This window comes from Vipera berus (genome assembly GCF_964194415.1).
Source record: "Vipera berus genome assembly, chromosome: 7".
NCBI classification, from domain to species: Eukaryota; Metazoa; Chordata; class Lepidosauria; order Squamata; family Viperidae; genus Vipera; species Vipera berus.
In genome coordinates, this window is record NC_138209.1 from 71285223 (window position 1) to 71297793 (window position 12571).

At 43.4% G+C, this 12571-nt stretch overlaps 1 protein-coding gene across 3 annotated transcripts in view; it reads left to right on the top strand.

Annotated features, from left to right (window-relative positions):
- The first annotated feature begins 7509 nt into the window (after positions 1-7509).
- Positions 7510-12571, top strand: part of SMIM20 (small integral membrane protein 20) — a 51862-nt gene continuing 46800 nt past the window's right edge. Inside the window, exons 1-2 of one of the 3 annotated variants that reach the window (XM_081333134.1) lie at positions 7510-7728; positions 9592-9648. In XM_081333134.1, the coding sequence (XP_081189260.1) occupies positions 7620-7728; positions 9592-9648 (166 nt within the window). In that variant the 5' untranslated portion in view covers positions 7510-7619. The remainder of the gene's footprint in view (positions 7729-9591; positions 9649-12571) is intronic. The other 2 variants (XR_014027151.1, XR_014027152.1) reach the window with 2 other exon arrangements.

The window sequence follows — 12571 nt, forward strand, 5'->3', positions numbered from 1 at the left end:
GGGATAAAAAAAACATTTCAGATATTCATATCTGAGGATAAATTAATCAATGACGGGCAGAATTATGTTAGATATTCCATTAGATATGGGAAACTATTGATAACAACCAGTTTTTTTCTGGGCAGTATGACACATATGACACAACGCCATCATGTACTGTGGGTCTAAAATCATAATCTCATGGATCAACTTGGAAATTGGGAATCTCATGGAATTAATGAAGGATTAGCAGGCTATATTCTAAATTTTGACTCTGTAACCCATCTAGAAAGAAACATTTTCCCCCCAGCTACTCAGAAGCTTTTGTCAGTTTACAATTGATGGACATTATTAAACTATCTGATCATATTAAATTAGATTCATGAGTCAGAAAGCAACTTTGTTATCATAAGTATCCAGAAAACTCAAAATAGTTTGGATGTGGAAATATTTCTACAAGGAAATTCTGCACTGCTAGTAACTTTCATCCTGTCTCCAACCTTCGCTTTCTTGCGAAGGTTGTTGAGAGCGTGGTGGCACGGCAGCTCCCTTTGGTCCTGGAGGAAACTGAGTATCTGGATCTGTACCAATCAGGTTTCAGGCCCGGGTACAGCACGGAGACGGCATTGGTCGCGCTGGTGGATGATCTCTGGCGGGCCCAAGATAGGGGTTATTCCTCTGTCCTGGTCCTATTAGATCTCTCAGCAGCTTTTGATACCATCGACCATGGTATCTTGCTGTGACGTCTTGAGGGGTTGGGAGTGGGAGGCACCGTTTTACGGTGGTTCTCCTCCTACCTCTCAGGCCGTTCACAGACGGTGTTGGCAGGGGGGCAGAGGTCAGCTCCTAGGCCCCTTAGTTGTGGGGTGCCTCAGGGGTCGGTACTCTCGCCCCTCCTGTTCAACATCTATATGAAGCCGCTGGGTGAGATCATCCGTCGTTTCAGGGTGAGGTATCATCAATATGCTGATGATACCCAGCTTTTCATCTCCACCCCGAACCAACCCAGTGATGCCCTCGACGTGATGTCCCGTTGCCTGGAAGCGGTACGGATTTGTATGGGGAAGAACAGGCTTCGGCTCAACCCGGCCAAGACTGAGTGGCTTTACGTACCGACATCTCGTTTAGTCCAAGAGGTTCCATCTTTGGTTATGGGAGGAGAGGTGTTACCTCCCATTGATAGGGCACGCAATTTAGGCGTCCTCCTGGATTCACGACTCAGTTTTGAAGATCATATTGGAGTCGTGGCCAGGGGGGCATTTGCCCAGGTTCGCCTGGTACGCCAGTTGTGCCCCTATCTGGACCGAGATGCCCTATGTACGGTCACTCACGCACTCGTTATCTCCATATAGATTACTGCAATGTTCTCTACATGGGGCTGCCCTTGAAAACCACCCGGAGGCTTCAGCTGGTGCAGAATGCGGCCGCGCGGGTAGTGATGGGAGCATCCCGATACTCCCATATTACACCCCTCCTGCATGAGCTGCATTGGTTACCGGTTGTCCTCCGGGTGAGATTTAAGGTGCAGGTACTTACCTTGAAAGCCCTACATGGCTTAGGCCCGGGATACTTGCAGGACCGTCTGCTGCCGGGAACGATCTCCCGTCGCCCAGTACGCTCACACAGAGAGGGCCTCCTAAGGGTGCCGTCGGCTAGACAATGTCGGCTGGCGACCGCCAGGGGGAGGGCCTTCTCTGTGGGAGCGCCAGCCCTATGGAACCAACTTCCCCTTGAGCTCCGGATGGCCCCGGATCTCCGGTCCTTTCGCTGCGGCCTCAAAACACTTCTTTTCCATCAGGCTGACCTGGACTGACAGGGATTTTAAAATGTTTTTTAATTTTTAACTTTAATTTTAACTTATTCTATTGGGGCTATTAATTTAATTTCTTTTTTAACTTTTGTATCATTGTATTTTATTGTTGTTAGCCGCCCTGAGTCCTTCGGGAGATAGGGCGGCATATAAAGTCCCAATAATAAATAAATAAATAAATAAATAAATAAATAAATAAATATAATAATAATGCTATTTACACAGAATTGTGCTACTTGTACTGACTGTAAGCAATTTATCGTAAGCTAAGGTTATCTGTTGAATAAACAGACAGAATTTTTACTATGAGAGTTATTCTTTTGATTATCATTGTTTTAAGCAATGTACAATTTCTGTAGCAAGCGGTGAATACAAATGAAATAAATCTAGCCATTAACATCTTAGGTTAATCAAAATATTCAATAACTCGAGGAGAAGAAAAAAACAGAGTCAACTACAAATTATAGTGTAATGATTATAGCAGTCAAATTACAAGACTCAAGTAATGGAGAAGATAGCTAATTGAGGAATCCAGAATGAAGATGTCAGATGTCGTACAGGCATGTAATCTTTCATGAAGATTCCCTGGAAAGGATACAAAGCGGAGCTCTCTGCTCTGCTTGGAATTGTTAAAAAAAAAAGAAGAAACTTTGATAGCTGTCAAAAAATAACCCACACTAATCAAGTGCTCCATTGCAAAGTGGCAACCAAACTTCTTACAAGTGGAACATTATTCAGATGAGAAATGCACTGAAGCAATCCAGAACACCAAAAAAGGGAAACAACTAGAGAACCTCCTCCAAGAAAATGCACACTCACGCAACTTTTATCAAAAGTGCCTGATCACGCAACACCCTACAGCACAGCCAACATAAGCTATGAAAAGGATAACACAGGGAAAAATACAGGAAAAAACATCTCAGAAACAGCCAAGAGACTATTGTAACCACATGGCTGTAACGAATGTCCACTGAACACCAACCAATTAAACCCCTCTAAAACGTCTTGGGTTAATCAAAATATTCAAGAACTCAAGAAGAAAAAACGACAGAGTCAACTACAAATTGTAGTGTAATGATTATGGCAGTCGTTATATAGGATTAGCCAAGCAGAAGCCCAGCACAACATATCCATGAGCACCAACTAACAGTAACAAGACTCCATGATCTGGCGCTTCCGCTGAGCCCTGACAGCCCTGCAGCTCCAGCTGTTTGTCGCTCAGACTTGTGCGGTGTTGCCACCGGTTCAGCTCATTCCCCTCCCCTTCTACCACTTTTCTAGGATGGTCGCCTACCACCTGCCAGGTGCCAATGTACCACAAGTGGTACCTGTACCACTGGTTGAAAAGCCCTGATTTAGGCTATTGCGCTCTGGACTTGAAGCCTTCTGAATTTTATTTTCAAATCTTGCTCTACAATTCCTTTCTGATCTCTGGGTTTGCAATCAGACTTGTATGTTTTTGTTTCTCCGGGTAGGTCACACAAGCCACACTTCAAAATGGAGAGGGAAGGGAGACTATAGTAAATCAATAAGTAAATATTGAATTAAGAACTGCCCCCTCCCTCTCTCCTACGCACCGAAACCCATCATCCGCAGCTGTCTGCCAGCTTTTATAGCCATCCTTGCTTTGCTGGCTGGGGAGAGGGCTTAGGGAGGCCGAACAACCACTGCGGAGGCGCTGGCCATTTTCCAGGCCACCCGAGTTCTGACAGAGATGAAATAGATCAGAGTCTCCCTCAAAGCATCTTAGCTCTCCTAACCTAATGAGCACAACCGGAGTCAGTGACAAGCATTGGTTTATGGCATTCTCACACGAGTGCCATGAGTTTCGAACAAGTTCAGTGTGCAGAGACTGGATTGTCTGCTCCTCCTCACCATTCTCTGAAACCAGTGAGCAAGGTTGGAGATGAAAATATCCTTGTTGTTTTCTTGGCAAAAATGGTGAAACGTTTTAATGTTGCTTCCTCCTCTTAAAAGATAGATATTAAAAATCTCTAATCCAGTCCATCATCCTGGATTTAAAGTTTTAAAATGCCCTATATACCTCACCAAGATCACATATATATATGCTGCCAGTGACGAAGGAACACATAAAACTATTAATGCAATTATTTAAGCTTCAGATTCTGGTTTACTGCCATGTGTAGGGCAGCTCAGCTGTTTTGGGAGAATATTTGTCTTGCTCCAAACTACTATTGGTTTAAAATAAACATATCGTAAAACAACAACAAAAGGAAAAAAGGGAGAGAGAAACCTGCTTCTTTTCCCAATTTTTAAATGTTCACTTAAAAAAAGAAAAACTTCCCGAAGAAGTGGGGCCTATGTATGTATGTATGTATGTATGTGTGTGTATATATATGTATATGTATATGTATAAAGCTAAAGCTAAAGGTTCGCCTGCACGTGTGTGCTAGTCGTTTGCGACTCTAGGGGCCGGTTGTTGTGATTCAGGGTCAGCCTGTGGGTTCGGCAGTTGGGTCGGACGACTCAGAGGAGGAGGGGGGTGTTGATGAGCTTGCTGATGAGAGCCCTCAGCCAGGCCCCTCCCACCTGGTCACGACGGAGACCCAGCTGTGTGAGCCTGACAGCGTGGATGAAGATGACCCACAGCTGGCCCTGTTCAAGGACGCCCGACGCAGGAGGCAGTCAATCAGGAGTAAACAGAGGAAGGCAATGGGGCACCTCGGAAGGAGGCAGAGAGAAGCCACGCCCTAAACTGTATAAAAGGGGAATGCGTGGGAGGGCTGGTTTGCTGAAGGCAACCGCTTGAAAAGCTCCTGTTTCTTGGTTCGTGTCTTGTTTGTTTTTGTATCAATAAATTTGGCAGGCTTAATTCCAGCCTCTTGCCTTCTTGTAAAAGGGGTTGTCCCTGTCTTTTCTGCAGGGCCGGTAGCAGGCTGGTACAGAACACCGGTGCTCATCTCCGTTTCAAAGCCGAAGAGCAGGCACTCACTCTGTTACGTGGCACTCGGGATTCGACCCGCCAAACTGCCGACCTTCTGATCGACAAGCTATATATATATATATATATATATATATATATATATATATATATATATATATATATATATATATATATATATATATATATATATATATATATATATATATATATATATATATATATATATATATATATATATATATATATACACACAACATAATGTACTGTATTTAATAGTAGGATGTCTTATCTTGTGTTCCCTTTATTTTTTTGAGCAGTATATATAAATGACATGAAACTGTGGCTTGGTTGAACTTTTTCCCTCTTTTGCTTTGCAAAATTTGCTAGAAGGCAAGCGATAGATGGGACAAGCAAAAGATGAGATTTGTTAAGAATCCATCCCAACTTTTGCTCAAAATAAATGGGCGAAGCCAACCCGAGGTTTTAGGTGCTATTGTTAGGGTATGGACTGAATCTAGTTGACCTCAACTCTTCATGACCACAGCGTGACCTTCCTCAGGATGAGCCGTCGCTGACTGAGGAATTCTGGGAGTTGAAGTCCACAAGTCATAAAAGGGCCAAGTTCAAAGACCCCTGGCCTGGATGCAAGCCCGCAGTTTCATCAAAATGGCTGACTGAGGAATTCTGGGAGTTGAAGTCCACAAGTCATAAAAGGGCCAAGTCTGAAGATCTCTGCTTCAGGTCATCCAATGCTGCCCCCATCAATTGTGATGGAGTCCATCCACTTTGCACTGTCTTCTCCTCTGCCTTTCCGCCTCTCCCAGAATTTCTTGATGTGTTCTGGATGCCGAGGACATAGCTACGGAAATCTGACCCATGGGATTCACGGTTTTGATAGGGAGTGGGAGAGCTCCGAATTTGGAGGTGACCTGGGCAGGCAAGAATGGGTCTTCGAAGCCCCTTTTGTCCACGCTTTACCAGATGATGGCTTAGAGCAAAGTGGGAACTAGCCCAAGAGGATGTGGATTGTCTTGCTCAGCCTTTTTTCTCATGGTTGCAGAGTATTTACATTGGCTTCACCTGGCTCTTATGGCAGAGCTCTTCATGCAGGGGGCAATGAGGTGGCTCATGGCTGGTTTGGGCCAGGAAGGACAGTCTGGCTCAGGGTCCTCCATCTTCTGTCCCTAAGGGAGGACTCGAACCCAGCTGACTTCCAATCCAGCACTTTAGGCTCCACAACATGGGTGGCTGTCTATTATAACAATGAAATCAGACTCTTGCAACTAACAAAACTCTGGTAATCATGGACCCTATAGATCAGGGCTTTTCAACCAGTGGTACGGGTACCACCTGTGGTACATTGGCACCTGGCAGGTGGTACGCGACCATCCTAGAAAAGTGGTAGCGGGGGAGGGGAATGAGCTTGAACCGGTGGCAGCACCGCACAAGCCTGAGCGAGAGACAGCTGGAGCTGCAGGGCTGTCAGGGCTCAGCGGAAGTGCCAGGATCAGTGCCAGGCTCCAGCTGGAGCTCGGCACTGATCCCGGCGCTTCTGCTGAACCCAGAAGCGCCGATCAGCTGGAATGTTGCAGCATCTCCAGGGTCTTGTGATTTACATTCAGATGCTTAGCAAATGATTCATATTTATGATGGTCACAGTGTCCCAGGGTCATGTGAAGTGACCAAAGCCTGCTGCAACCACACAGCAGGGGGGGGGGAAATAACCAAACACCCTCCAACTCAACCCTCGCTGCCAATCCTCAACAGAAATGCTCACAACAATGAAAACTTTGGACAGGAGGAAGAGCGCCACCAGGCGGGCAGGCAGGAGTCTTGCTCGGCTGTGGCTTGGGGGGCACTTTTTTCAGTGCCATTGTAGCTTTGAACAGTCACTAAGCGAACTGTTGTAAGTCGAGGACTACCTGTACTTCATCACTTTTTTCCTTTTTTTCCCGTCATCAAGTTTTTGACACCCTGCTAGGCGACTGGTGGTACTCGGATGTTGCCATATCCTAAAAGTGGTACAATGGGTGAAAAGGTTGAAAAGCCCTGCTATAGACAGATTCAGTAAACAGAAATTCAAATGTCTTGTGGTTAATAGCTTCCTATTTGGAATTGGTTTCTGTTTCTTTCTAAGTTTCATTAAATCTTTCGTTGGTGACTTTCCCTTTAAGGTATAACTTCACTTAATTTTGTGGATGCTGTTTTAATGACAGAAAGATTAACATTTTAATTAGTAGTATAAATATCATCAAAGGGACTCTCAGAGCACACTTTAAGCAAAACTTTGCTCTCTCAAAATATATATTAGTTTTTTGGGGGGTTGAGTGGGTTTGAAACTGTGCTTTGCCAATCGCCTCCCTTCTTATATTTAAAATGGGATGTTTTTCTTTCCAGAAACAAGTTTTCAAATCTCCAACAAGAGTTCAATAAAGGATCACTGGGCATTTTACAGCCATGCTTTCTGGGGATGGGGAGGACTTTTGTTCCTTGTAAACCAGGGGTAGGCAACCTCGGCTCTTTTATGACTCATGGACTTCAACTCCCAGAATTCCTGAGCCAGCATAGCTGGCTCAGGAATTCTGGGAGTTGAAGTCCATGAGTCATAAAAGAGCCGAGGTTGCCTACCCCTGTTGTAAACGAACCCCCGTCTTCTTTTTTCGCAAGGGACCTTTCGCCAAGCGGGTTTACCAGGCTGCCATCTTTTGCAAACCCGGATTGCAAACGTCCGGACGCGCTCCCCGCTTTCCCGCGTCTTCCCGCAGCGCAAGCAGACTTGCTACTTCCCGGCGGCCGCCACTAGGGGTCAGGCGCGGACGGCCCTGGGACGCAAGCACGGCTATTTCGAGCTGCCGGCGCGCAGGAACCGGAAGCGGAAGGCGGAGGGTTTCCGGTTCCGAGGCCGCGTCTCCTCGGCGGGCAGCGATGGCGCCTCTCAGGCGCTACGTCCTGGTTTTCGGCGGCTTCGCTGCTGCGGTGGGGCTGACCCTCTACCCCATCTTCTTTTACCCCATGACCCACCTGGGGGACTACAGTAAGGGAGGGAGGGAGGAGGAGGGAAGGCGGCCTTTCCTTGGCGGGGAGGGGAGGCTGGAGGGACTCGGGGCCTGGAGGGAGGAGGTCCCGGCTGGCCTGCTGGGCTCTACCCGCCTCGCTTGCTGGGACTGGGCCGCCTTTCAGTTGGATCCACAGTTATCGTGCCCCCCCGTCGGCTTCATCATTTAAATATCTTATTTAAAAAAAAAGCAGCTAACTGGCAGCGACCCCCCAGCTGCCCTCAGAATGGCGGTTGCGACTGGTTTCCCCCTCCGCAGACCTCCTCTAAAGAGGAGTCATTTATGGGATGGTAGCCTCAAGAGACCCTCCTGTTCTTTTTTTAAAACAAAAAAACCCGAAACCCTGGTGTATTTATTTATTTACTTATTTAGCGTATGGCATCTACGTGATGCTCTTAAGTAAATGGTTTATGTTTATGTTTATGTTTATTGGATTTATATACCGCCCTTCTCCCGTAGGACTCAGGGCGGTTCACAAGGAATTTAAAATAACAATACAAATTACAAAAGTTAAGAACAATTAAAACAATTAAATTTAGTCCTTGAATAAAATAAAACCCCTATTAAACTATTAATTTATCATTTTATATGTTATCATTAGTGTAGTGTATTATGATTAACATAATAATAATAATAATAATAATAATAATAATAATAATAATAATAATAATAATAGCCATATTGTTATGGTTTGTCAGCCAGATGTGCAGACTGGATTTGGCATGTTTGTCTATCAAGGACCTGGGATAGATAGATGTGGATATGTACTACTACTATCAAGGACCTGGGATAGGCAGATGTGGATATTAGTTGTATTATGTCAAGGATCTGAGATAGGCAGATGTGGATATTACTACTACTACTACTACTACTACTACTATTACTAATATAAAGGATCTGGGATAGGCAGATGTGGATATTAGTATTAGTATTATATCAAGCATCTGACATAGACAGATGTGGATATTACTACTACTACTACTATTACTATTATATAAAGGACCTGGGATAGACAGATGTGGATATTATTATTATTATTATTATTATTATTATTATTATTATTATTATTATTATATCAAGGACTTGGGATAGGCAGATGTGGATATTATTATTATTATTATTATTATTATTATTATTATTATCAAGGACTTGGGATAGGCAGATGTGGATATTAGTATTAGTAGTATTAGTATTATATCAAGGACCTGAGATAGGCAGATGTGGATGATGATGATGATGATGATATAATAATAATAATAATAATAATAATAATAATAATAATAATAATATCATCATCATCATCATCCACATCTGCCTATCTCAGGTCCTTGATATAATACTAATACTAATATCCACATCTGCCTATCCCAAGTCCTTGATATAATAATAATAATAATAATAATAATAATAATAATAATAATAATAATAATAATGATGACCTGAGATAGGCAGATGTGGATATTATTGTTATTGTGATTTTTTTATTGTTATTTGTTTATTATAGTATCACTTATTGAATACTGTGCTATTAGGTGAATATATAGGGGCATGGGCTTGTGTGTATAGATTTGCATAAGTAAAATCTTAAGACTGGTCAATGACAAAGTCTGTTGGGAGATAAGAGCCGGATGCAGTGTAGGAAGGATGGGCGAACAGTAAATTCAAGAAATTAAGAAAATTGCATAGGATGCCATTGGAGTTCTGGTCTGAGAGCAGAGAACAGATACCAAAGCATAAGAAGTAGCTTAGCCTTAAATGCCACATTTAACATAGTCATGAATACTGAGCAGTAAGTCAACCAAGTGTGCATTTTATTTACTTACGTATTTTATATTTATTAGAAAAGGCACAAAGTGTAAATCGAGCCGGCATTATCCAAGAAGATGTACAGCCTCCAGGTATATCTCTAAATTGATGTGTGTCTGTTTAGTTATGTTATAGTTTAAATAAGTATCCCCAAATTGATAAGCAGTGGGGTTTAATTTGGATTCCAGCCCAAAATATGAGATACTTTTTAAAGTTGATAGTTTCTACTTGGAGGAGTCATTCTTCTGCTGCTTAGAAAATTGTTCCTGAGTGTGCATTATTTGTCACCTCCATATATTTCTCTCCTGCTCAATTTTGGAAATATAAATTGGAAAATAGATGCAGATTGGAACTTAGTTTAGGCCTCTTTAGTTGTATGGGGAATCCTACCAGTATGCTGATTTTATCCAGCTCTTTTCTTTGTCAGCTGAAATTACTAAATTGTGTTTGCACAAATTAGCCAACCACATTTTCCCTGGTCCATTGTGCAAAGCTCAGCCTGTCTGATTAGTTTTGTGGCTTAGGAAGCCATGCAAATGATTTGGGTTAATGTAGTAAAGTTATTCTTCTTCTTAAATGAACAGTGCAAAGAAATAGAAGAAAACAATAGAATAGGGAGGACCAGAGATCTTTTCAAGAAAATTGGAGAGATGAAGGGAACGTTTAATGCAAAAATGGGCATGATAAAGGACCAAAATGGCAGGGACCTAACAGAGGCAGAAGAGATTAAGAAGAGGTGGCAAAATTACACAGAAGAACTATACAAGAATGAGCTTAATGTCCCTGATAATCACAATGAGGTGGTCACTGACCTCGAGCCAGACATCCTAGAATGTGAAGTGAAGTGGGCCTTAGAAAAGCTGAGCAACAACAAAGCTAGTGGAGGTGACAGTATTCCAGCTGAGCTATTCAAAATCTTAAAAGACAGTGCAGTAAAAGTGCTACACTCAATTTGCCAGCAAATTTGGAAAACTCAACAGTGGCCACAGGATTGGAAAAGATCAGTTTACATTCCAATTCCAAAGAAAGGCAGTGCCAAAGAATGTTCAAACTATCGCACCATTGCACTCATTTCTCATGCTAGTAAAGTCATGCTTAAAATCCTACAAGCTAGACTTCAGCAGTATGTGGATCGAGAACTACCAGAAGTACAGGCAGGATTTCGAAGAGGCAGAGGAACTAGAGATCAAATTGCCAACATACGCTGGATCATGGAGAAAGCTAGGGAGTTCCAGAAAAACATCTACTTCTGCTTCATTGACTATGCTAAAGCCTTTGATTGTGTGGATCATAACAAACTGTGGCAAGTTCTTAAAGAGATGGGAGTACCAGACCATCTTATTTGTCTCTTGAGAAACCTATATGCGGGTCAAGAAGCAACAGTGAGAACTGGACACGGAACCACTGATTGGTTCAAAATTGGGAAAGGAGTCCGGCAAGGCTGTATACTGTCGCCCTGCCTATTTAACTTATATGCAGAGCACATCATGAGAAAGGCAGGGCTAGATGAATCAAAAGTTGGAATTAAGATTGCCGGAAGAAATATCAACAACCTAAGATACGCAGATGATACCACTCTAATGGCAGAAAGTGAAGAAGAACTAAAGAGCCTCTTGTTGCGGGTGAAGAAGGAGAGTGCAAAACTTGGGTTGAAACTTAACATTAAGAAAACCAAGATCATGGCATCTGGCCCTCTCAATTCCTGGCAAATAGATGGGGAAGAAATGGAGGTAGTGACAGATTTTATTTTCCTGGGCTCCAAGATCACTGCAGATGGGGACTGTAGCCAAGAAATTAAAAGACGCTTGCTCCTGGGGAGGAAAGCCATGGCAAATCTAGACAGCACACTAAAAAGCAGAGACATCACCCTGTCAACAAAAGTGCGTATAGTCAAGGCTATGGTCTTCCCAGTTGCAATGTATGGCAGTGAAAGTTGGACCATAAGAAAGGCTGAGCGCCAAAGAATTGAGGCCTTTGAACTGTGGTGCTGGAGAAGACTCCTGCGAGTCCCTTGGACTGCAAGGCGATCAAACCGGTCAGTCCTAGAGGAGATCAATCCTGACTGCTCTTTAGAAGGCCAGATCCTGAAGCTAAAACTCAAATACTTTGGCCACCTAATGAGAAGGAAGGACTCACTGGAGAAAAGCCTAATGCTGGGAAAGATCGAGGGCAATAGAAGAAGGGGACGACAGAGAATGAGGTGGCTGGATGGAGTCACTGAAGCAGTAGGCGTGAGCTTAAATGGACTCCAGAAGATGGTAGAGGACAGGAAGGCCTGGAGGAATGTTGTCCATAGGGTCGCGATGGGTCGGACACGACTTCGCAGCTAACAACAACAACAACAACAACAAGTAAAGTTATTAAAGGGACACGGTGGCTCAGTGGGTTAGGACGCTGAGCTTGTTGATCAGAAGGTTGGCAGTTTGGTAGGTCGAATCCCGAGTGCCGCATAACAGAGTGAGTGCCTGTTACTCATCCCAGCTTCTGCCAACCTAGCAGTTCAAAAGCATGTAAAACATGCAAGTAGAAAAATAGGGACCACTACGGTGGGAAGGTAACAGCGTTCCGTGCGCCTTTGGCGTCTAGTCGTGCCGGCCACATGACCACGGAGATGTCCTCGGACAAGCGCTGGCTCTTCGGCTTTGAAACGGAGATGTGCACTGTCCCCTAGAGTTGGAAACGACTAGCACGCATGTGTGGGGGAACCTTTACTTTTACTTTTAGTAAAGTTATTAAATTATCTGTTGTTGAGGATGATTAGTGAACTCAGCTGCATTAGTGGGTTGGATGAAGGCCAGAAAACAAAATATTTCCCAAAACAGGTGCTATGCTTAGCTGAGTTCCCTGTTTGAAGAATTAGGATTCATACAACCGCACAGTGGTTTCCACTAATCTACAAAATAGATTTTAAATTTGTTTTTCCCTTTGCATTTAACTTTGACATAGATTCCCAAGTGAAGTTGTAGTAGACAAACAATTCTGGCTTGTCAATATTCTTAGGCAGAGAAAACCTGG